The sequence below is a fragment of the Capricornis sumatraensis genome, chromosome 11 (assembly GCF_032405125.1).
Source record: "Capricornis sumatraensis isolate serow.1 chromosome 11, serow.2, whole genome shotgun sequence".
NCBI classification, from domain to species: Eukaryota; Metazoa; Chordata; class Mammalia; order Artiodactyla; family Bovidae; genus Capricornis; species Capricornis sumatraensis.
Genome location: NC_091079.1, coordinates 34,257,693 through 34,282,790, shown reverse-complemented (window position 1 = coordinate 34,282,790; position 25,098 = coordinate 34,257,693). Strand labels below are relative to the sequence as shown.

General features: G+C 39.3%; 1 protein-coding gene across 1 annotated transcript in view; it reads left to right on the top strand.

The window, feature by feature from the left end:
* NSMCE2 (NSE2 (MMS21) homolog, SMC5-SMC6 complex SUMO ligase) overlaps nt 1-25,098 on the top strand; it is a 230,994-nt gene that overhangs the window by 75,118 nt on the left and 130,778 nt on the right. Inside the window, exon 4 of the mRNA XM_068983939.1 lies at nt 2,268-2,421. Coding sequence (XP_068840040.1) covers nt 2,268-2,421 — 154 coding nt within the window. The remainder of the gene's footprint in view (nt 1-2,267; nt 2,422-25,098) is intronic.

Genomic DNA, 25,098 nt, shown 5'->3' with positions numbered 1-25,098 from the left:
CATATGTTGAAGGCCTAACCTCTAGTATCTCAGAATGTGTTTGGACATAGAGTCTTTAAAGAGATAATCAAAGGTAAAATGAGGTCATTAGGGTGCTTCCTTTTAATGTGGTGACTGGTGTCCTTTCAAGAGAAGAATATTTGGACACAGACACGTACAGAGAGAAGACTGTGTCATAGGGAGAAGATGGCCTTCTACAAACCAACCCTGCTGTCACCTTGGTCTCAGATTCCTAGACTCCAGAGCTATGAGAAAATACATTTCTGTGGTTTAAGCCATCTAGTTTGTGTTACTTTGCTATGACAGTCTTACCAGACTAGTACACCCAGTGACTTAAAACTCAGGTTTTACGTCTTGTACCCAGGCAGTTTATCCTTAGGAAAAGGATGGACTAAGGCTCTAATAGATCCTCTCCTCCCTCCCCCTCAGACTTCTTGGAGGTATTTTTATGTTTGTCTTAGGAAAAGAGGGCCATCCTTACTTATTTCAGACCAGGTAACACTTATGGTCAACTTACAACTCAAAGAATGGCTTTTTTCTTTCCTCATTTGAGATTCTGTATCTCTTTATCTTGAGAATACAAACAATGCAAGAAACCATTAAAAAATAGAATTAATTCCTATTTATTGCATTGATTTAACAGATAATGAGTTTAATATTTTCCAGGCTCTCATTTTGAGAGCTGGAGTACAGTAAGTTCTCTTTGCAGTGGATAGCTATGCCAAGTGCAGCATCAAGTTTCCAGAGAAGGTATTTGCTGCAGTGAAATTTTGTGCTTTACAGCAGTTCTCTGGAGGTTCTAGCTGTGGGGGAAGAAAGTACTCTGAATCACTAAGTTTGATGTATTCAGGTTTTCCTAGTCATACTTCAAATTGCTGCATTGTCAACTCCAAAATGCCTCCATCCCCTGCCCCGCACTTTTCTGCCCAGCTCCTCAGCAGTGGTTGTATTGGGTCTGGGGAGATTAAGCGTGTTGAGTGGGTTAGAGACTTTGTTGGAAACGGACATCTGCATTTACTGATATCTGCTCAGATTAGCTCTTTTCTGATCATGGAAGATTAATAATTTCTTACTAATCAAAGACCTTGAGAAGCTTCACATGTGTGCTTTTATTTTACAAATCCAGAAAGGGAGCCCCTTATTCCTTTTTGAGAACTCATCATTTATTTTCTGTGTCTGCTCTGTGCCCTCTTCTTGCTACAGCCTTGAACTTGTCTCATCTTGTTCTCTCCAGTGTAGAGATAGAGAATAACCATGCACTGGATAGAAGTACTGTTATTTTTGTGATATTAGGCATTATTCGATTGATTGTCTTTGTACCTTCTTGTTTCCAAACTGGGCTTTATTGTTTCTTTAGCCTGATAGGACTTATTTTAAATTTTCAATTACATATGACTTGTCACTAAAGCCTCGCCATGTTTTTCACACCTCTCTGATGATGGATCCAGCACTGGTTGAGCTTCATCAGTGCAATGAGAAGACAGTCAGTTCCTATACTCTGTACTTTACATATAGATTTAGGTATTTTGATTTCATGCTTAATTTTCTTTTTTGATTTGGCTAATGCATAGCATGCGTAGCAATTAAACAAAAGAAGATTATCTAATTCTTTCCTCCATGACAGAAGATAATCAAAGCAGAGGACTTACAGATAATCTTTTGACTTTGAATGGTAAAATATGATGCTTTCAACATTTTTGCATGTTTGAAAATTTTATAATAAAATATTGGGGGAGGGGAGAATAAAGATTGAGAGGTTAGCTTTGAACAGACTAGGGGCACTTACTCCTGGTGACCGCAGATGGTGGAAGTTCGGGGCTAAAGTCTCCACTCATTTTGTGAAGGAGGAGCCAGCCTCACCTGCTGGGGCCTAGGACCAGAGAAGAGGAGTGCTGGAGAGAATGCAGGACAGACTTGAGAGGAAGGAGGGGGGGACCGCATAGACCTAAATGAGAAGAAGCGTCGTCATGCTCAGTTTCGGGTGAAGGTGGGGGACACAGTTGCGTGGTAGTTGTCTGGACACGGCAAGTTAGCAGGGCAACGAAGGGATAGTGTAAGAAACCAAAGGGTAGATGGGGTAAATGAGTTTCTCTGCTGTCCACTAGCAGTCTGTTTCTGAAACAGGGCCCTGCCTCCCTGGTTCTCTGTTGAAGGAAATTCTGTTTTCTACCTCTATATTTATATTTGAATAAAATGCAAGAAAAATACTGTTACAAGACTGTGTCATTGTTAACATTTAACTACAGTAATTTTATTGTCCTCCTCAGGTAAAAGAAGAACGTTCAGAGAAAATACCTGATCTAAAATTATTAGTGGAGAAGAAGTTTTTGGCTTTACAGAATAAGAATTCCGATGCAGACTTTCAAAATAATGAAAAATTTGTCCAATTTAAACAACAGCTGAAAGAACTAAAGAAGCAATGTAAGTCAGCATGCTTTGCTTTGGTTTGGCTTTTTTAAATTACGGAAGTGACTGGATGAACAGTCCCAGAAAACTGATTTTTATAGAGTTTGCTTATCTGCTTGGCTTGATCTTCTTTCTAAATCGCTTTTTTATTGTTGTTGCAAATCTGTATTTTGTCTAACTTTTGGTTCAAATCAGCCTATCCATTTCTGAAAGCCAACGGTTTCCACAAAGTGCTAAGAAAATTCCTCAGCAGGTAGAGAAAGTTACACTGTTATTGTCCCACTGCTGGGAAAGAAATTGGAAAAATAAAACTAAATAGCAAAGGTAGTTTTCAAATTTTAAACTGCTGTGCCAAGCTTTAAAATAACTGTATCTTGATTCTAGTTTTGCTGTTTTACAGTAGTAGGAGCAATGTTTTCTCAAATATGAGACCAAAATCCTCTTGATCTCTTCTGTCTTGGTGGTAGTATAAATTCCACGTGATTTTTTTTTTTTTTTTTGCCTTCCTAGGAAACTTTATTATACTCAGGTTTTTAATGCACATAATTTTAATTTAAAAATGAGAGTAGAAAAATTATTAATTGTACCCCCAAAATCTTGAAGACAGTGTTGGCAGAAATATGTTTTTTATACAGTGAAGTACATGTCCTTTTTTTTTTTCCTCCCTTTTTCCCCATATAATCCACATACCAATTTTACGTAATTTTATTGTTTTTACACTAGCATCAGTTGCTGTTCTTTAGGTTTGAGGCTCTTTTATTCCTTAGAGAATTGAAGCAAGTAATTTTTTTTTTAACTTTGGTTTCATATCACCTTCATTTGCATATACATGGGACAGGAATACATGATATAAGATAAATTTACTTCATGTTCATATTTGTATTTAGCAGGATTCCTATTTTTAAATAGGCCTTCTTTTAAATATAAGCATTTTCTTTAAATTGATGATGAGATCTCAAAAAATAACTGAGGAAGCAGATTTACTTTTGTCTGTTTTACAAATAACTTAAGTTTCACAATTTGGAATGTTTTGCAATCATGATGAGACTTTTGCTTTTACTGTAAATTTAAATAGTAAGCATTTTTCCCCACATTTCAAATCTGTGTGTTTTTTTGGTTGTTGTTGTTCTTCATTGAACAGCATAGCTACCAAATCTCTCTAAATTAATCTGTACTGTTTCCCCAGATGGATAACAATTCTCCAAATAGGTAATAATTTGCTAGTGCCTTTCTGCTCTAGATGCTAGCTATTAAATTGAAGTTCTTGCTTTGGTCAAAATAACCAAATTATTTTATTTTTCTTCTTGGAGACAATAATCACAAATTATGGCAGATTTAGCATCTGATCATAATTCTTGATTTTTTTTTTTAGATATTTTATAATGCAGATTAAAGGACAAATATTCAAAAAACAGAAATTTCTTCCCACTTTGTTATTGTTTACAAAGTTATTATTCCATAAGAGAAAACTATAAAGATCTTTAGAATCATATACTCAGGTGGAAGTGCCTTCTAATTAACAGTGTATATTCAACAGAATTATAATTATTGGAATTATAGTATCATTTCTTTAATTCTCTCTAAAATGAGGAATGAGGAAGAGGTTTCCCCAGGCCAGCAGTATACATCGTTTGTCTGGATAGTTAAACCTTACTACAGAGTAAATTTATATTTAAGAAAACTTCCTTATATACAGTTTCCTTACATATGGTAACACTAGAATTAAGAGAACTTTCCTTTTATGTCTCCTAAAGTAATCTTTTAAAAAATTTTAAAATATCAAATGGTAAAACAAGCAAAATATTAATTAATATTCTTTTAAGATACTCTGTAAGATGTATATACTTTACTTGCAAAAATGTGATTTTTAGTGCATCATTGTTAGTGCTATCAGTTAAACTGGTGCCATGCCTCCTGGATTTCATTTCTTTAGATGTATGCTAGTGAGGATGCTGGTTAGCACCAGGCTTGTACAGTTTTGTGGAGCCAAATCAAAGAGATTATAATTTATAAAGAAGCTGGTGAATCTGTTTATTTTGAGAGATGTTCTGAAGGCAAGGAGTTACAATAGTAATTTTGTGGATTTTTTTTTTTTAAGGTTGGAAAAGACAAGCCAGGGAGAGATACTTGAATCTAGTTGCCTATTTTGACAAAGGCTAAAGCATTTTTATGGTCTGCACATAGTAGAAGAGTTCTTCCAATGAAAATCACCCAACATTTTCACCAACTTTATTATTTAAGAAAATAAATTGCATGGGATTACATTTTACCAAATAAGGATTTAATGAAAGAAATACCAGGAAGCTCTTAGGTGGGGGGAAATCAAGGAGATCGAAATCAGGTCTGTCTGGTGCCCTGACCTGAGGAGGTGCCCTCATTTCTCAAGGCAGCTCAGCCGACAGCAGTTAATCCTGCTGCAGCTCAGCGGCTGCTTCTCAAAGTGACCGGTCTCAAGGATCCCTTACATTCTTAAATTTACTGAGGGCCAGGGACTTTCTTGGTGGTCCAGTGGTTAAGACTTTGTGCTTCCATTGCTGAGGATGCAGGTTTGATCCCTGGTTGATTAGGGAACTAAGATCCCACGTGCTATGGTGTGTGGCCAGTTTACGTGTGTGTGTGTGTGTGTGTACAACAAACAGCATATTTTTTTAAATTATTTTTTATTTAGGGCCAACTTTTCATGGGTTGTAGCTGTTGGCATCTAAATAGAAATCAAAACTGAGGAACTTAAAAAATATTAATGCACTTAAAAAATCAATCATAAGTCTATTACATGTTAATATAAAGAACGTTATGACATATAACTAGGTATTTTCTAAACAAAGAAAAATTAGTGGGAAGAGTGGCATTATTTTACATTTTTGCAAATCTTTCAATTTCTGGCTTAATAGAATGCAGCTGGGTCTTCATATTTGCTTATGCATTTAATCTGTTGTGCATTGTTTTGATTGACGATTGACTTTTTTTTAAGTGTTTTGGTTGAACCAAAGAAAGTCCAGCTTCACACATAGGTAGTTGGACTTGCTGAAAGGATCTTGCAGACCCCCTGAAATTCTCATTTTGAAAACCACAGATTTAGGCCAAGGGTGAGTACATTTGGCCCCATTGGCCAAATCCAGCCTACACCCTTTTTCTCTATGACTTACAAGCTAAGATTTTTTTGTTTTTGCTTTTATTTTAATATTTTTCAATTGTTAGGGGGAAAAAGTCAAGAGAATGTGATGTGAAAATTAAATAATTTAGATTTTAGTGTTCATAAGTAAATTTTTATTAGAATCTAGACACATTCATTTATTTACATGTTGTTTATAGGTGCTTTACATCATAATGGCAGAGTTGAGTGGTTGCATCAGAAACCATCTGACCCACAAAACTTGTTTTTACTATCTGACTCTTTCCTGAGTGGTTAGAAATAAGGGAAGGTATTTTTGTCGTTGTTAACTTTAGATTTTTTCCTGCTGCTGCTGCTAAGTCACTTCAGTCATGTCCGACTTTGTGCGACCCCATCAATGGCAACCCACCAGCTCCTCTGTCCCTGGAATTCTCCAGGCAAGAATACTGGAGGGAGTTGCTATTTCCTTCTCCAACGCATGCATGCATGCTAAGTCGCTTCAGTCGTGTCCGACTCTGTGCGACCCCATGGACAGCAGCCCACCAGGCTCCTCTGTCCACGGGATTCTCTGGGCAAGAGTACTGGAGTGGGTTGCCATTTCCTTCTCCAAGATGTTTTCCTAAATACCATGCATTTTTCTCTGGTATACTCAGAACACCTTATGTGCCTGCTATATATGAATCTTTGCAGCTGGTGCTCTGAGATCAAAACAAGGCAGAGTTCCAGGACCTGGAGAAGATAATATATACAATTCTGGTAGAGCCATGAAAGCAAATATCCAAGCAAAAGCAAAGACAAAATGTCAAAAACAAATATTATACAAGTGGGCCTTAATGGAGGAAGAACAGGAATGCAGATTTTATCTGTGTTGGTTGATAGGGGTTGCCTGGAACTATGTGTTCAAAATGCTTCGGAGGCTAGGTTCAGGCCTTGCAAGAAAGAGTGTGCTGAAGGATTGTGGGAAAAGAAGAGAAGCAGTGCAGATATCTGGTATTTACCATCTCTAGAATATAACAGCAGCAGATGAATTATACTCATTTGAGGACATGCTTACTCTGAAGGTCACACAGTAAGGTTTTTTAGTAGTTATTTGTGTCTTGCAGATATTGCCAGGCATTCAGTCCATCTTCTTTGGGCAAATCGTTTTATGTGTGGGTACCCAGTGTCCTGAGTGTTAGAGATATTATGTCTGCCTCAACTTCCTAGGATTATTACCAAGGTTAAATGAGATAGTAGATCTTTGCAAACTCTGAAAGTTTACTTTACATTTAAGTTATTATTGAGAAAGAGCCAGGAAAGCATAGTGGAAAGAATGTGACTTTAGTAGCCAGAAGACCTGAGTTTGAGTCAATAAATAAGTAGCCTGATCTCCGTACCAGTACCACCTGTTTTTCTTAGGGCTAATTCTTAGAGTCATACAAATCAAGATTGTGATTGAAGAAAATTTTTATATTTGGTGGCAGTGATGATAAATGAGCCAGGAAACAATTTTCACAGAAGAGAATTCTGTTCCCCTAAATGGTAATCATGGTCTTACTAACCCAAGTTGTAAAGTAAACAATATGACTTGGTTTAGGGCAGACAGAACCAGACCTAGTTGGATAAAATTATTTTAATTTACCTGAACAGTATATTCATATTGTAATATTCTCTCTTCCTTGTCTCTTTTACTTAAACAGTTTACAGTATTGCAACTCATGGTTTCCTGTGATTTTAATGCCAGGAAAACTTAATTAGAGTATGCAGACGGCTTCCCTGGTAGCTCATCTGGTAAAGAATCTGCCTGCAAAGCCAGAGACCCTGGTTCAACTCCTGGGTTGGGAAGGTCACTAGAGAAGGGATCAGCTACCCACTTCAGTATTCTTGGGTTTCCCTGGTGCTCAGATGGTAAAGAATCCGCCTGTAATGAGGGAGACCTGAGTTTGATCCCTGGGTTGGAAAGTTCCCCTGGAGAAGGGAATGCCAACCCCCTCCAGTATTCTGCCCTGGAGAATTCCATGGGGTCGCAAAGAGTCGGACACAACTTTCACTTTCTGTATAAACACTTTCTCAAGTTATCAAGTAATCTTTCTGGTGTCCCTTATTCACTTACCAATTATATAATTAGTAGGCATCAAAAGTTTTAGTATAGGTCAGCAAGGCAGAAATTGAGGGCATTTACAAATAGTTCATACTTAGAAACCTTTACAATTTAAGGGCTTCACTTTGTTGTCAAAATAGAATTTACTGTGAATCTGAGAGCTTTAGTATTAAATAATAGGAAATGTAATTTTGATGGTACCTTTAAATGTTAAAAGGGTGTGTCTTTTTTAATGCAGATTTGCTAATCTGAAGATGTTCACCACAAATTTAACAGTATACTTAGATCATATATGAGATATACAGAATACGAGATACAGAGATAATTGAATCCATGTGTGAAACTCAGAAGTCAATTTAAGTGATACATAAATCTGGACAAAAAAATCATTATCACTTCTCATAATAATTTTTCAGTGTGTGTATAGGAATTCACACTATAATCTTGTAAATTATATGGGTTTAGAAAATAACTATGTGCCGTCACTTGAAACATTTTCATTGTAGGGCTCAAAACTGATAAAATAGGGAGTGGCCATTCACTTCACAAAAAGATTTGCTCACAGATTCTGTTAGATAGGGAGTTCCTTAAGAATACTAGAATACCTTTACTGTTCCTTGTGGGTTGCTTAGCCCATCCTTCATCATCTGTTCAAAGCCACAGTGTCATTCCGCGTGAGCAGGGCTTCTGTATTTTGCCTACCTCTGTATTCCTTGAGGTCTAGGTACCTGGTATGTATGGCACAGATCCTTGATGGTCACAAGAGTCTTCAGGAGAACTGCCATATACCTGAGAGCTTGTGTTTAGTTGCTCAGTCATGTCTCTTTGCAACCCCATGGACTGTAGCCCACCAGGCTCCTCTGTCCACGGAATTTCTCAGACAAGGATGCTGGAGCAGGTTGCCGTTGCCTACTCCAAGGAGTCTTCCAGACCCAGGGATTGAACCGGTGTCTCCTGCATTGGCAAGCAGATTCTGGGAAGCCCACCCAACAGCTTATGCCCTACCTAAAGGAGATGCCTGTAACCTGGCCAATCCCTGCTGCTATGAGGGAGGGTGGACACAGTGTTACCCGATCTTCAGGTTTTGGGAAAACCCAGAAGTTTAGCTGATTATTTTTTAGTTACTAAATTTTTTGAACCACTGTGCAAACAGAACTGTCAGTTTGTGAGCTTTGATTTTGCCTTCTCATAATACCATTTTTCAGTGCCTTGTTAAGCACTTAACAGGGGACATCTGTATTAATTTGGTCAGTTAACAGTAGATTATGATTTCTTCAGCAAAAGGGATGCTTTTGTTTAAAGATACTTCAAAATAAGGCCAGAGTGTGCATTTCCTGCCGTTTGGGAATGTGGAGTAGAAACCCAGTGGATTCTGTTGAAAAGCAGGTGGAGATTTTATGTTGAGGGGCCAAGTAGGGGAATCCCTACACCAGTTGCAGATGAACAGGGGAGTTTTAGGGAAGATTAGCTGTTTTGAGGATTGGAAAGGTGTATGTGAGTTTTGAAGCCTACTGGAAGGAGAGAGGTGAGGAAGAAGAAAAGGAGGTGCTTAGAAATATGTTCCATGTGTTTAAACTACACCAGGTGTTGACCAACCTGACTTAATGCTGATCCCCTTCAACCTTTAAATCTCTTTGTCGTGCAATATAACTGTCTATCCAGACAACATATATTGCTGGCCTGCAGTTAACCATAGCCCAAGCCCCTTTAAAGTAGGAATAGTTTCTCACTCATCTCTGTGTTCCTTTTGTTCCTTATCTAGTTGGAGCTCAGGTAATATTTATAGAACAGAATTATTCAACTAGAAAAAGAGGGTCAGAATCTAGTTAAGGTAGTCTCATGGTAAAACGTCTTTTCCCTTCAATATTGTGCCATCAGTAGAGAAGAGAAGAAGAGGAAGAAAATTGGCATGCATGGCTTTGGGACCTAAAATCAGCAGCAGAGGGTTAACAACTATATTACCTTTGACAGTCCTTTATTTTTTTAATTACTCAGAAAAGACAACATACATGATTCTGTGTTATAACCTGTTATATGATATGTTAGTGTAAATGTATATGTAGCAACACATAGTTTTTAACACCACAGCAGTATCATACTCAGGAATTGATGCTCACTTGCTTAGAACATTTAAGCAAACTTATAAAAGTTTAAGCTTGCTGGCTCTTCTATAGACAATTTTATCATCTCTGTTGCCCTTAGTTGATCTTCATTTTTTCTTTAATATTGATGACATCACTATTCATTTGCTGGATGACCACTAATTGTTGGGAAATGCTAAAAGTCATAAGTTTCACAAGAGATTGACTTTTCCACAGTGGATTATATCCCTGGCCTGAGGACTCATGCTTATTGAGTGAAATTTACGCCCTGTGCAAATGTTTTATTCTTTGTGTATTTGCCTCTCTCCTTCTTCCTCTTTGAGTCATTCTGTCTGATTCTTTTGTGGCTCTTTCCTCCCTTCTGCTTTCTTTGTGTTTCCTACCCAGATGGTTTCTCTTTCCCGTAGGTCTTTATTTACATCAGGGGTAGCTAAGTGCTACCATTCCCGTCTTAATGATGAAGCAGCTTCCAAGAGATTAAGTGATATGCCCAGGGTTACAAAGCTCATAAACAGTAGAACCAGATGACACGAGATGCCAAGGAGAGAGAATTAGAAAGAGATGTAGCTATCCTCTCTCTTCTGTTTCATAAAGTTATTTCCTAGGAAGTTTTACACTTTAAAGCAGATTTGGGGTTCAGTTCATTGCTCAGTTGTGTCCGACTCTTTGCAACCTCATGGACTGCAGGACACCAGGCTTCCCTGTCCATCACCAGCTCCCGGAGCTTGCTCAGATTCATGTCCATCGAGTCGGTGAAACCATCCAACCATCTCATCCTCGTCCCCTTCTCTTCCTGCTTTCAATCTTTCCCAGCATCAGGATCTCTTCTAAGGAGTCAGTTCTTCACATCAGGTGGCCAAACTATTGGAGCTTCAGCTTCAGCATCAGTCCTTCCAATGAATGTTCAGGACTGATTTCCTTTAGAGTTGATCTCCTTGCAGTCCAGGGGACTCTCAAGAGCTAGTGAAACTAATTCAGATTAGATTGATTCTGTTGTGGTGGAGTTTTAATCAGGGCATTAATCTATCAGGGAGCTCTTTGGGAGTGAAAAATTGGCTTTTCTACATGCATGTTGTAATAAGCAATAAAAGATGCCCGTATACTCCACCTTCACTCTAGAGTTTCCCCTAGTCTTTTAGGAAAATAGTATTCAGTTCAGTTCAGTTCAGTCGCTCAGTCGTGTCCAACTCTTTGCGACCCCATGAGTTGCAGCACACCAGGCCTCCCCGTCCATCACCAACTCCTAAAGTTCACCCAAACTCATGTCCATCAAGTCGGTGATGCCATCCAGCCATCTCATCCTTGGTCGTCCCCTTCTCCTCCTGCCCCCAATCCCTCCCAGCATCAGGGTCTTTTCCAGTGAGTTAACTCTTCGCATGAGGAAGCCAAAATATTGGAGTCTCCACTTCAACATCGGTCCTTCCAATGAACACCCAGGGCTGATCTCCTTTAGAATGGACTGGTTGGATCTCCTTGCAGTCCAAGGGACTCTCAAGAGTCTTCTCCAACACCACAGTTCAAAAGCATCAATTCTTCAGCACTCAGCTTTCTTCACAGTCCAACTCTCACATCCATACACGACTACTGGAAAAACCATAGCCTTGACTAGACAGACCTTTGTTGGCAAAGTAATGTCTCTGCTTTTAAATATGCTATCTAAGTTGGTCATAACTTTCCTTCCCAAGAGTAAGTGTCTTTTAATTTCATGGCTGCAATCACCATCTGCAGTGATTTTGGAGCCCCAAAAAATGAAGTCTGACACTGTTCCCACTATTTCCTCATCTAGTTCCCATGAAGTGATGGGACCAGATGCCATGATCTTCGTTTTCTGAATGTTGAGCTTGAAGCCAACTTTTTCACTCTCCTCTTTCTCCTCTTTCACTTTCATCAAGAGGCTTTTTAGTTCCTCTTCACTTTCTGCCATAAGGGTGGTATCATCTGCATATCTGAGGTGATTGATATTTCTCCTGGCAATCTTGATTCCAGCTTGTGCTTCTTCCAGCCCAGCATTCTCATGATGTACTCTGCATAGAAGTTAAATAAGCAGGGTGACAGTATACAGCCTTGATGTACTCTTTTTCCTATTTGGAACCAGTCTGTTGTTCCATGTCCAGTTCTAACTGTTGCTTTCTGACCTGCATATACGTTTCTCAAGAGGCAGGTCAGGTGGTCTGTCATTCCCATCTCTTTCAGAATTGTCCACAGTTTATTGTGATCCACACAGGCAAAGGCTTTGGCATAGTCAATAAAGCGGAAATACATGTTTTTCTGGAACTCTCTTGCTTTTTTGATGATCCAGAGGATGCTGGCAATTTGATCTCTGGTTCCTCTGCCTTTTCTAAAACCAGCTTGAACATCTGGAAGTTCACAGTTCACGTATTGCTGCAGCCTGGCTTGGAGCATGTTGAGCGTCACTGTACTGATAGAAGTGGTGACCAGGCTTTGTACGATGCCTACTACAGGTGGTGCTTAATCCGTGCTAGTTGGAGTATTAATGCACAGGCATTGTTTGAGGGCTTGCCTATAAAAGGTATTTGTATACTTTATATACATTATTGTGTATTTCTCACAGTTCTACAGCAACTATACCCGTATTATAGATTAGGAAATATGCAGAGAGGTGAGATGGCTTCCCCCAGGTCATAAGTGCTTAAATTCAAACCCAGGTTTAGGTGACACCAGAGTTCACGTTCTTTCCCTTGTATACCACATCAACTCTTGAAAACCTTTCCACTTTTTTTTTTTTCCTTCTCTCAATTAAAGCATTTCGTGCATCTCTTTAAAAATTGATGTGTTCTGGGTCTCTTGAGTAGTGAACAGTGAACCCAGATTATGAATCTCTGTTGATGCCCTCTGGTGACACTGATGGAATCTGCTCCATCTGGCTGAGAACTTCATGCTTAGTCACTTGTGTTTAGAGATCAGGGAGTAGGGTTCATATCAGGCCTTATATAGTATTTTATGTGTGCTGATATTGCTTTCAAAGCAGCCCCTAGAGAATCACGTTGTAGCTGAGCCCATTTTATAAAGAAGTGAGATTCAAAAGGGGAGTAGTTTGGTCAAGGTCACAGAGTAAGTTACAGAGTGAAACTGAGTCCTCCTTTTGCAGATCCCATGGTTTTGGCAATACATTCAGTAAATAGTGCAGGAGAATGCCTTTTCCGGTGTGAATAGTTGCCGTGCTAGGGAGAAAGGAATAGGATGTTTATTACACCACAAGTTTAGAACAAATTCCATGAAATATACTTCAAGCATAGCAGCAGTAATCCCATGCACATCCATCATCCCTTTTAATCTTTGCAGCATCCACGTGCCGGAGAGGAATGCGTGGAAAATGCAGGTTCTGTTTTTAGCAGACTGGTTCCTGGAGGTGACATATTTACCCAGTGTCTCACTATCAGGAGGTCAGAAGGATAACAAATACATCTCTGAGGAGAGGGGAAGCTTTAGAATGAGAGATGACTATAATTAAAGTTATTAGGAAAGAAAGGTTCAGGTATCAAGGGAGGAATGAGTCAGCAGCAAGTTTAAACAAACTGTGGACTGCGGGTGTTTCTCTCCTGGTGGCTTATTTTGAGAGAGTGTGATGTCATCCGTGCCCAGAAAGCAGCCTGACCCCAGAATAGGAGTAAGTGTCCTGGAGAGATGCACATCACGCTTAAGAATTGTCTTGTTGAGGTATTAGTTCCTGAGATTGGAAGGAGCTAGTTTGTAATTATTAGATGAATATAATGAGTATCCATTTGTAGTTGACATCTGGCTCCTACCAGCCCCTGGGGAACCACTGTTTGTTTTTTCTCCATATAGTTTTGGCTTTTCCAGCTTGCTGCATACATGGAGTCATCCAGGGTGTAGCCTTGTAAGTGGCTTTTTTCCACTAAAGCAAGAACGCATGTGAGTTTCATCCGCAGTTTGTTGCGTCGTGTTGCTATAATAGTCCGTCATATAGATGTACCATAGTTATATGCTCTTCTGTTCAGTCACCAATTCAAGGTCGTTTCAGTGGCTTCCAGCTTGGAGCCATTATGTTTAAAGCTGTTCCAAGTGTCATGTGTAGTCTTTTATGTGAATGTGAGTTTTAATTTCTCTAGGATAAATGTCTAGGTGTGCAACTGCTGGCTTATATGGTGAGTACGCGTTTAACTTACAAGACGCTGATAGACTATTTCCCAGCATGGTCCCATCTTACATGCCTGTGAGTATTGTATTAATAGTTGCTGTGTACCCTCACCAGCCCTTGGGTTATTTTGGTTTTGTTTTTAATTTTAGCCATTCTAGTAAGTCTGTAAGGTTAGCTCATTGTAGACTTAGTTTGTGTTTTTCTAATGACAGTGATGCTGAACATGAAGTTCCTTTTTTGTACTTAAATTTTTCATATAATGTTCATGTTTTGGTATTCATGTATCTCCTACATTTATTATTTAGTTTATCCAAGAGTCATTTTAGACAGTTTGGGGCAGTGGTTCTCACTCAGTCTGTTCCCACACCAGCAGCCATCAGCATCACCGGGAAACTTACTGAAAATACAGATTTTTCAGATGCGCTCAAGAGCAACTGAATCGGAAACTCTGGGGATGGGACTGAATTTTAACAAGCCCTCCAGGTGATCTCCTCTAAGCCAGAGTTTGAGGACCATTGGTTTGCAGTAGTGGCGCTTACCTATCACTGGATATCAGTATCAGCTGTGAACCTTAAAAGTAAAATTAGAGTCCAGTTCCAACCCCCAGAAATTCAGAATTAATTAGTTGGTGTCATATGGGGCTCTAGGCATTTTTTTAAGTTCTCTGGGTGGTACTAATGTACAGTCAAGGTTGAAAGTAGCTTATCTCCCCAAGGTTGTTTAGCTAGGCATTGTAGAGGACACGAATCTGACTTCTAATTCCAAGTCTCATGTAGCTTATTATCTAAAAGGGAAGGTCCAAAAATACGCAGCATAGGTATGGGCATATATAAATCCCTCAGCAATTACCTAATAAGTTAAATTGTACTTGGTGTCCTGGGTTTGATTGTAAACTACCTTTATATGTAATTCTATATCTGAAAGCCTCATTTTTGTATTCCATGTTGTAGTTCACATTCATTCATTCAAGCAGTGTTTATTGAGTATGCTGAGAATGTGGTCATGAATAAACTAGACAAATCCCTAGTTTACATTCAAGCTTACATTCTGGTCTTTGCCACCTAGGTGGCCTCTACTCACTTTACAGTCTTTAAGTGGAATATAGTACACATCTTATTAGCTCTAAAACAAAGTAGTCTGTTCATATGCAAAATTGATAGCTTTAATAATCATATTTTTGTTATATTCAAGTATTGTCCTGCAGAATTATTTGCCTTGTATTTGTTAATATTTTAGTCATGAAATCTATTTTCTTGATAACTTTTTTAAGTCATGTATTTAATCATCTCCATTAATAACACTGTTAAGAGCAGAGACTGTCCAACCCATGGAAAGAGCCTAGAATTTGGGATCAGAAAATATGAATTGAGATTCTGAATAATAGTTTGTGTTTTTGATCCAGTAAATAGAATTTTACATTTCTGTAAATTATAGGTAATAAAATAATAATGCTTCTTAGTCCCCAGAGTTTTATAGGGATTAAACCAGATATTTTAAAATGAAAAGTGAAAGTGCTTTTATAAACTGTAATATACTCCCGCAAATATTAGTTTCCTAATCTTTTTTTAACTTGCTTAAAGGCATTAACTTTAATAATTTTTATTTCAAAAGTTAAATATTTTATACTTGATTAGCAGTTGGCACACGTCCTTAAGTACAAGGAGACAGAATGTTTAGTTCTTTTGTAAAAGTGTTAAGAGATTGTAAAGAAGGATAAAATAGACTGTCAAGTAGTTAAGGAATGTTCTGTCATTGACAAGGGTGTGAACAAAAAATGTTGGTAAGGTGACAGATCATTTTTCAGTACAATATTGGTTTTGGCAACCTTTTCTTGATAGGAGGCAGAGAGTGAAGTGTCGGGAACAGCCCTAGACACATAGCGAGCCGTGCTGCCCCTGATGACGCGTGTTCATTATGAGCAGATGCATTGGAGCTGCCGCTGTTCATCACTGCTGTGCATGGGCCTTCACTGTGTTAGGGATTCTGTTACAGATCAGCATTTAACTGCAGAGGACCCCCTTTGTGTCTGAATCTGGCTATTAAGCTTTTCTTTCTTTTTTTTAAATCCCCCAGTGACTTATTTCAAATTACATTTTTTAGTGAATTAGCACCTCTAATAATGCAGAACACAAGGCTAGACACCAGGACCGCAGACAAGTAATTCATGTTTTGGAGGGTGAGGCAGAAAAGCAAACTGGCCACTCGAGATGACGGGGCCCTAGAACTTGACTCAGAAAACTTGGAGAGACGAGAGTGGGGTGGGGACGTTGATGAAAGATGTTGAGTAGAACTTTCCAGGATAAATGTAGCTAATTTTTTTAAATAAAATACTGAAGTTTTCCCGGGCAGAAGAATCAGTTTGCTTTAGTTGTGGGGTGCTTGGTTGGAGCACCTACTGAGCGAGGGCAGGCACCGCACATTGTCTGTGGCACCTAGGACAACACCTTGGCATGGCACCAGTGCTTCCTGTATATTTGGGAAGTAAGTGAAGACCTATAAGGGAAAGGGTTAAGGGGAGGGCGCCTTTTTTTCTCCCACAGGACAAATATTCCATGCCAGATCCTTTGACGCACACTCGTCCTTGGAATGAGAGCATAGGGTCAGGCGTCATGTCCCTTTTCATCCAAGTCCCTTTGGCAGACTCAGGCAGAACCGTGCACTAAGTACAAAGTGTGGCTGCCAATTGGCTGGAGGTGTTCCCAGACTTTCTGGCAACCTTCCTTGCCCCGTTTGACCATTGGCTGCTTACTGGTGGAAAGTACTTCCTTCCTCTTTCCCTAGGGGGACACTGTTCTGTGACTTCACTTCAACTGCTTTAGCAGGAAACTTACAAGTTACCCTTAAGAGTTTTTAATTCCTTCCCCAGCCATCAGGCTTAAGTAACCTCCATCTCTCCTGTTACACAGTAGCACTGATTTTTCCACCCACACACAAGGCGTTAAGTTGACTATGCATCTTCCATTTGAGAGTATTACAGAGTTAAGAAAATATAGTAGTTGCTTATGTAGATATATTTTCCTTCTGCTTCAGAGCATAACAATTTTATTTTTACATTTACCAAAAGCAAAAAAATTATTCCTACCAAGAGATGTGTAGAACTGTTCAGCCAGTTACCAAGACGCACTGTCTAGTCCCATTCCTAAAACCCCCCGCCAAGCCTCTCTCCATTTCTTTCTGCTCCTGCTGCTCCACTACTCTGTCTCTTATGTGTTCCCTGTCCCAGGAATTGCCTCTTGTCAGTTTTTGCTAGAGTGAGTGATGGTTCTAAAAGTGTAGGTATGGTCATGGTTGTCCACTGTGTATCTTTCAAAGGCCCTCCCAACCCTCATGGCATAAAGATTGTTCTGGCAACCAGACTTTTTTTTTCCTTTTCTTTTTTCACTTTCTCACCACTTTTCTCTCTAGCCCTTTAATCCAGACACTTGGAGTTCCCAGAAAGTATTGTGTTCTCCTTCACCTGTAGGCTTTCACACTTAGTAATCTCTTCATGAAATATTCTTTGTACCCACCCCTCTCTTCACTTGGTTATGAAAAAGTTTACCCATCTGCCTTGATACAGATATCATGGACTTCATGGAGTCCTCCCCAAGGTAGAATAAGTGCACAGCTATTACGTGGGACCTTTCAGTCTGTTCAGTTCAGTCGCTCAATCATGTCTGATTCTTTGCAACTCCATGGACTGCAGCATGCCAGGCTTCCCTGTCCATCACCAACTCCCAGAGACTACTCAAACTCGTGTCCATCAAGTTGGTGATGCCATCCACCCATCTCATCCTCTGTTGTCCCCTTCCCCTCCCACCTTCAATCTTTCCCAGCATGGGGGTCTTTTCCAGTGAGTCCGTTCTTTGTATCAGGTGGCCAAAGTATTGGGACCTTTAAAGAAGCTTTAATCTGGTGAGGAATATCTAATGGCAAAAGTTAGCATGTGAGATTATTTGACAAGAAGAGGAATTTGAAGTAAAGTTTATAGTGGCTTTGAAATAGGCTCTTTTGTTTAAATAGTGTGCACAGTGGAAACCAATACTGAGATACCTTATTTATAATCTGATATTTCAGCATCTATGCATACCATCCTTTAAAATAAAATGTTCTCTGTCCACTGCTTTAGGCGATGGCACATGCCAGCACAGACATACTGACTGAAATATATTAACTTTCTCATCTTGAATGACTCATTTGACTCGAATAGCAAGTTCCCCTATGACCCCACCTCTAAAAATAGAAAGTATATTATTATGTTTTCAGAATTCCAGGCTTTGAGAAGCAGTAAGCTACTGTTTTGTTCTGATAGCCATTGACCTACAGCTGAATTCTGATAGTCACATGACCTAGAGACTGGAGTTTGAAGTTGGAAGAGAGGTGGAGGCCCCAGAGGGGCAGAAGTTTGGGAGAAGCATGTTAAAATTACAGGTTATAAATACCAACGTTGTTGTTAATAAAATATGCAAACTGTATGTGAGGCTCAAGCTTCAGCTTTGATAATACAATGATAATTTAAGATAATTATAATAACTGAGTATTAAAGGTACAAAGTATATAATGAGATTCTTTAAAATGTTTTCCTGGTAATTGTGCTTTGGGGGAAGCTACTGTAACAAAGATATTTCTCAGTGATATTTAGTAGGAAAATTTGGAGACAGATATTTAGAAAATGTTTTATCATATAATATTGAATTTTAAAGCAGTATAAGTATTAAATATGGATTCTGATCACCATTAGTGGGTAAGAAGCCATGAATAGAAGTAGAAAAATGTCCAAGAGACATATAGGTCAAAATATTAAAGGGCGAAAGAGTTGTTTGCTTATTTTAGTTGAATTTCCTATTACATGCAGGAGACCTGGGTTCGATCCCTGGGTTAGGAAGATCCCCTGGAGAAGGGAAAGGCTACCCACTCCAGTATTCTGGGCTGGAGAATCCCATGGACTGTTAAGTCCATGGGGTTGCAAAGAGTCGAACATGACTGAGCAACTTCCACTTTCTTTTTTCACGTATGCACAAACTTCTCAGTCTTAATCCAAAAATTAGCCATATTTCAAAATTCATAAACTAAATTCCATAAAATAATAAGATAGGGGTATGGAGTTAGCTATAACTTTTGATTTTCTGTGTTTCTCCTTGTTGGTAGTATTGATTGTGAGTTTGCTTCACTTCTTTTGCAATATAGTGCAGAAGTCACACCAGATTTCCCCTATCCAATTTTGAGGCAAGAAATCCATTGTGTAGATTTAAAAAAAGTTCTCATGGTGCATAAGGGAATAGAGATGACAGGTACTCGTTTGGTAGAGAATAGATTTTTTAAGTCAGTTCAGTTCATTTCAGTTGCTCAGTCGTGTCCGACTCTTTGCGACCCCATGAATCGCAGCACACCAGGCCTCCCTGTCCATCACCAACTCCTGGAGTTCACTCAGACTCACGTCCATCGAGTCAGTGATGCCATCCAACCATCTCATCCTCTGTCGTCCCCTTTTCCTCCGGCCCCCAATCCCTCCCAGCATCAGAGTCTTTTCCAATGAGTCAACTCTTCACATGAGGTGGCCAAAGTACTGGAGTTTCACCTTTAGCCTCATTACTTCCAAAGAACACCCAGGAATGATCTCCTTTAGAATGGACTGGTTGGATCTCCTTGCAGTCCAAGGGACTCTCAAGAGTCTTCTCCAACACCACAGTTCAAAAGGATCAATTCTTCGGTGCTCAGCTTTCTTCACAGTCCAACTCTCACATCCATACGTGACCACTGGAAAAACCATAGCCTTGGCTAGACGGACCTTTGTCAGCAAAGTAATGTCTCTGCTTTTCAATATGCTATCTGGGTTGGTCATAACTTTCCTTCCAAGGAGCAAGCGTGGAATTAATTTCATGGCTGCAATCACCATCTGCAGTGATTTTGGAGCCCCCAAAAATAAAGTCTGATTCTATTTCTCATGAAAAAGCCAGCAGTTACTTTTTATTTAGAAATTGTGCTTTATTGATAATTGGAATACTTTATTCAGTTATAATTAGATATACAGAAATTATTTGTGTTGGTTCTGAAGTTGAGAACTGCTGTGGGATAGCAGCTGGTGTTGTGACATCATCCAGGTGTTCAGTTTTAAATTAGTATTGGGTTTCCAACTCAGTCACCTTGTGGAATGAGCCACCCCAGAACTTAGTGACTTAACTAGCCATAAATTTGGCTTGTGCTTCTCTGGACTGGGGACTTCCCTGGTGGCTTAGACGGTAAAGTATCTGCCTGCAATGTGGGAGACATGGGCTGGATCCCTTAGCTTGGTGATACTGCTGCTGGTGTGGCTGGGCTTGCTCACACAGTCGCAGCCAGCTGCCTGGCTGACTTGGAGCTTCTTGATCTAGGGCGCCCTGAGTTAGGACAGCTTGTCCCTACTCCATGTGGTCTGAGCCTCCAGCAGACTAGTTTAGGGTTTTCCACGTGGTGGCAAAAGGGAGAAAGCACAGAAACAGAAGAGCTCTTGAGGTTTCTGCTTGGAAATCACACTGTGTAACTTTTGCTGGGCTGTTGGTCAAAGCGGTTGCCAAGTAGCCCAGACTCAAGGGATGGTAGAGTGGACCCTGCTTTTTTGGTGGGAGGAGATAGAAAGTATTGATACTATGGCCATATTTTCAATGAAATAACAGTTTTTAACTACTGAAACAACAGAGTGTGTGTGTGTATTACTAACCTCTCCTTGTATGTGTGTGTGTGTGTGTGTGTTACTAACCTCTCCTCAATATGCCACCCTCAAAATAAGGGGTAATTGAAGTAGGCTCATCTTTTTGAGTCATCCCTTTGATCAAGGACATGTTTATTTGAATATCAAAGCAACTGAAGAGATAATTTAGCATAAGTAACATTAAACTACAGCTGGTTGAATATGGGCTTCCCAGGTGGCTCTGGTGAATAATCTGCCTGCCAGTGTGGGAGGTGCAGGTTCAATCCCTGGTTCAGGAGGACTCCTTGATGGAGGAAATGGTCTGCTCCAGTGTTCTTACCTAAGAAATCTCATGGACTGAGAAGCCTGGCAGGCTACAGTCCTTGGGGGTTGCAAAAGAGTTGGACACAACTTAGCAACTAAACAACAATAGCATGTTGAATATACATTCAACAAATGTGTGTTAGAAAATGGCTGTTTAGTGCCTGGGTAAAGAATCTGCCTGCAGTGCAGGAGACCTGGGTTCGAAACCTGGGTCTCAAAGATCCCCTGGAGAAGGGAATGGCTACCCACTCCAGTATTCTTATCTGGGAATCCCATGGACAGAGGAGCTTGGTGGCTATAGTCCACGGGGTCGCAGAGTCGGACATGACGCAGCAAGTAACACATACTTTCACATGAGGCTTAGTATCTGGGAATAGAGAAGGAAGAAATGTGACATATCCTTTTCTTTCAAGAAGTTTGTATTCTTACAGAACAGGCAAAATTTATATGCATTCAAACCCGCAAGCATTTGTTGCTGATGTGTCGGGGACTGGGCTTTCATCAGAGACTGTGCACAGACGACTATGACTTAGTTCTTTTGGTGGAACAGAGAACTAGGTATTTAAAATCCCTGTCACTCAAAACAAAATAATAAGTGCCAGGAGAGAGATATAAACTGAGTGCTGCTGAATTAGAAAAAGAATAAGAGGAGGCAGATGATCCGCTGCCAGGATATGTGATTCATATAATTAACACCTGAGAAGGGAGAGATCTTTGAAATCAGAGGGTGATGGCTTCATGGAGAAAATGAGTTTTGAATAAGACTTTGAAGAAGAGGTAGAATTTGAATTAAGTGGAGAGGTGAGAATTCTATTTTCAGTTTAGGATTGAGTTGTGTTTTCTCAAGAAAGTATTTAATTAAAGAGAGCCTTTCAAAGTGGCAAATATTAAAGAGCATGAGATAATACTGTAGAAAGACTCTGTAGAAAACATTGTACTGGGAAGATGGCCGGCAATTTTTTTTTCCCTCCAGTTGTGCCTAGGTTCAGTTTTCTTTCATCAGATTTTGTGTACTTTGGTTGGAAAACTGAGTAACGAATATTTGTCTTACTTTATAAGTGCTGTGTGCACTTCATTTTCACTTAGTAATGCACACTTTACTTATATATTGATTTGAAAGATAGAAAGAAATATCGTGTGTCCCCACTGACAAGGAAATCCAAAATTAACAAAAGTAAGGAAACCCCCATTGACTGATGTCAGACTGGTACTTTCTACAAGCATGCCTGGATCTATTTAAGATCTACGTTGGTAGAAATTAATTGGGGAATTTCCTTTCCTAAATTTGACAAACTTTCTGTTCTAGTTTGTTCTAAACTATTTAGAGGAGGATAGATTAAAATGCATTTTATTGGAATTATGACTGAATGCCTCTAAGTCAGAATCCTACCATGTTTAAAAAATGCCTTTTATTCAATGCTAATTGAATAGTATCATATCTAAACCAGTCACCAAAGTGGTCAACATAATTTGTATAATTAATAATATAATTTAAAAATCATAATTTTTATTTTAGTAAATTAGAGCCAGTGTTTCACTGTTTAAATGGTACTTAAAATATATAAATCCCATTGTTTATTCTGTCATTGCCTTGTCCTCTGAGACCAGTGATGTTTGACTAATACTGTCTAACATTAACATTACCATGTGATGAATTCAAATAGATGTCTTTAAAACTTTTCTACCTCTTCAGTTATTTTTCAGTGATGAGAATTTTGAGAATTTATAATAGCTTTTATTATTTCATTTATTTTAATAATTGAAATGTGTGTTCATTTCAAAGAGAATGTATCAGAGGGCTATTCTATATTGAAAATGAGATAACACATGAAAGTATTTTGTAAGCTGCAAAGTCCTATGCAGATAAATGTGAGATGGTATTATTATTTTGAGATCAGCACTAATTCTTTCAGGGTCACACTAGTAGTTCATAGCTGAGTTCTACAGTCACACTTTTTTGAGTTCAAGTCTAACCCCTCACTGTGTAACTATAGGTAAGTTAAAAACAAACAAAAAAACTCTGTGCCTCAGTTTCTCTATTAAAAGTGGTATAAAAAGAGTATACCCACTTCATAGGGTTGTTGTTAAGATTAAATGAATTAATATATGAAAGTCCCTTAGAAGAGTATCTTGCACATAGTAAATGTTACATGTTAGCTCTTATTTTCATCACCAACATCATTATCACCCCATCATGTAGAATGGGTAGATATTAGTAACTGCTCTTAGATACAGGCTAATCAGGGTTTTCTCTGTGGAGTTTTCCTTCTGCTCTGTGAGTTGCATTTTCATCAGAAAGTTTATTGAGGTCAAGGACTAAATTTCATCCATTTTCATGTCCTCAGCATTGAGCATAGTTCCTGGCTTATAACAGACATTCAGGAACTGAATGGATTATATTATATAATCACACACATGACTTTTTCAGAGAGAGTTACTCCAGGAGAAGCGTGAGAAAGTTGGTAGCATTCAGTATCTGCACACTGTGAGTGTCTCTTTCTGATCTACCTTTCCTTTGCAGAGAAAAAAATGGTTTCCTCTTGTTCCTTTCTGCCTATCCAACCTGTCCTCTTGGAAACCTCCCCAGCCTCTAAGTAACTACTCTGGTGCCTTCTGTAGGAAAGCTTTGTTGACCACTGCCACCTAAGATCAACTCTCTTTTTCTGTGCGCTGTACAAATACACACTCTCTCTCTCTCTCTCTCTCTCTCTCTCTCTCTCTCCCTCTCCCCCGACCCTCTTTAATGTTTTTATCTTTTGATTAGGGGATATATGCACATAGTGTAAAATTCACAAAGTACAAAAGACTATGTGGTAAAAAGAAGGGTCTTTGCCTCCCTAAGAGGCAGTTACTGTTGCTGCTTTCTCATGTGTCCTTTTTTGAAGTGTGTGTGTGTGCACGCTGATGGTAGCATGTTAGACTCACTGTTTTACTTGACTTTTTTATTTTTAATTCACTTAATAGATTTTGGTCTTCTTCCACATCAGTACGTTAGGGTGTTCTCATTTGTGTTAATGGCTACATAGCAGCTCATCCTGTTAACCAGTTTCCTGATGGTGGGAATGACTTTTTTGTCACCAACATTACTGCAACAAATATTCTTAATGTATGTAAAACTCCACACCAGTAGGCCTATATCTGTGAGATAAATCCTGGGAAGTTGCTGAGTTAAAGGATATGTGAATTAAAAATGTTTTAGTTTGGAGGACAAATTGTCCTTCATAAAGATATATTAATTTTGATTCCCATCAAAAATATATGGGAGAGCCCAGTTCCTACATACTGGGCAACTCAGGTGTTACTAAACCTTTTTGGTCTTTGCCATGTGCATAACCCAGGGAAACTGATTTTATTCCACTTCTTATTGTTATCCTTAGAATATTTCTATCTTACATACGTTATCAGCTCTTTGCCATCTTGAATAATCTCATATTTTCATTGACTATGTTCCTTAACTTTTAGGAGCGTTCTATTTTCTGATGTTCTTTTCCATTGACATTTGCTTGACGACCATACAGCCCAAGTTCTGACATGGAAAGTACACGCGCCCTTTTGTGCATCGCTGTGTGTTTTCCCTCTCAGTTACTTCCATGTCGTAGTGCTCTGTCATTGTTGTCCTCAGTGGGCAGAATCTGTTTTTGTAATTTATTTTATACTAGTTGGGATTCCCTGGTAGCTCAGCTGGTAAAGAATCCGCTTGCAATGCGGGAGACTTAGGTTCGATCCCTGAGTCGGGAAGATCCCCTGGGGAAGGGAAAAGGGTACTCACTCCAATATTCTGGCCTGGAGAATTTCATGGACTGTATAGTCCCTGGGGGTCACAAAGAGTCAGACACGACTGAGTGACTTTCACTTATACTGGTTCCTGCCTTTGTGTTAAATATTTTAATGAGTATGGCCAGTGTCTGTTACTGTATATATATGACTCATTCTGAGTACTCCAACCCAGCCTGTTTACTCGTTCTGGCTTTTACCTTGTTGGAGATGCTAACACAAATCCACTTAAAGATATCAATAAGATGTTATGACTTATTTCCTAGTAACCCCAGAGAGAGCCTTTCTGGGTCTGCTCTGCAGAGCTACATGAGTTAAGTGGGAAGAATCTCTTAAAAGATGGCTGTCTCGGGTAATGAAGAAGCTCAGGGACTTAACTGAGCCAATGGAGTCCCCTGCAGAGCCGAGGCCATGAGATCCAGACAGCTGTGCAGGGAGGCCTAGTTCTTAACCAGACGGTCATGTGCACTCCTCCAGGGAACAGGATGAGAAAAGTAGAGTGGGCGGTGACATTGTTAGCCAGGCTGAAGATTG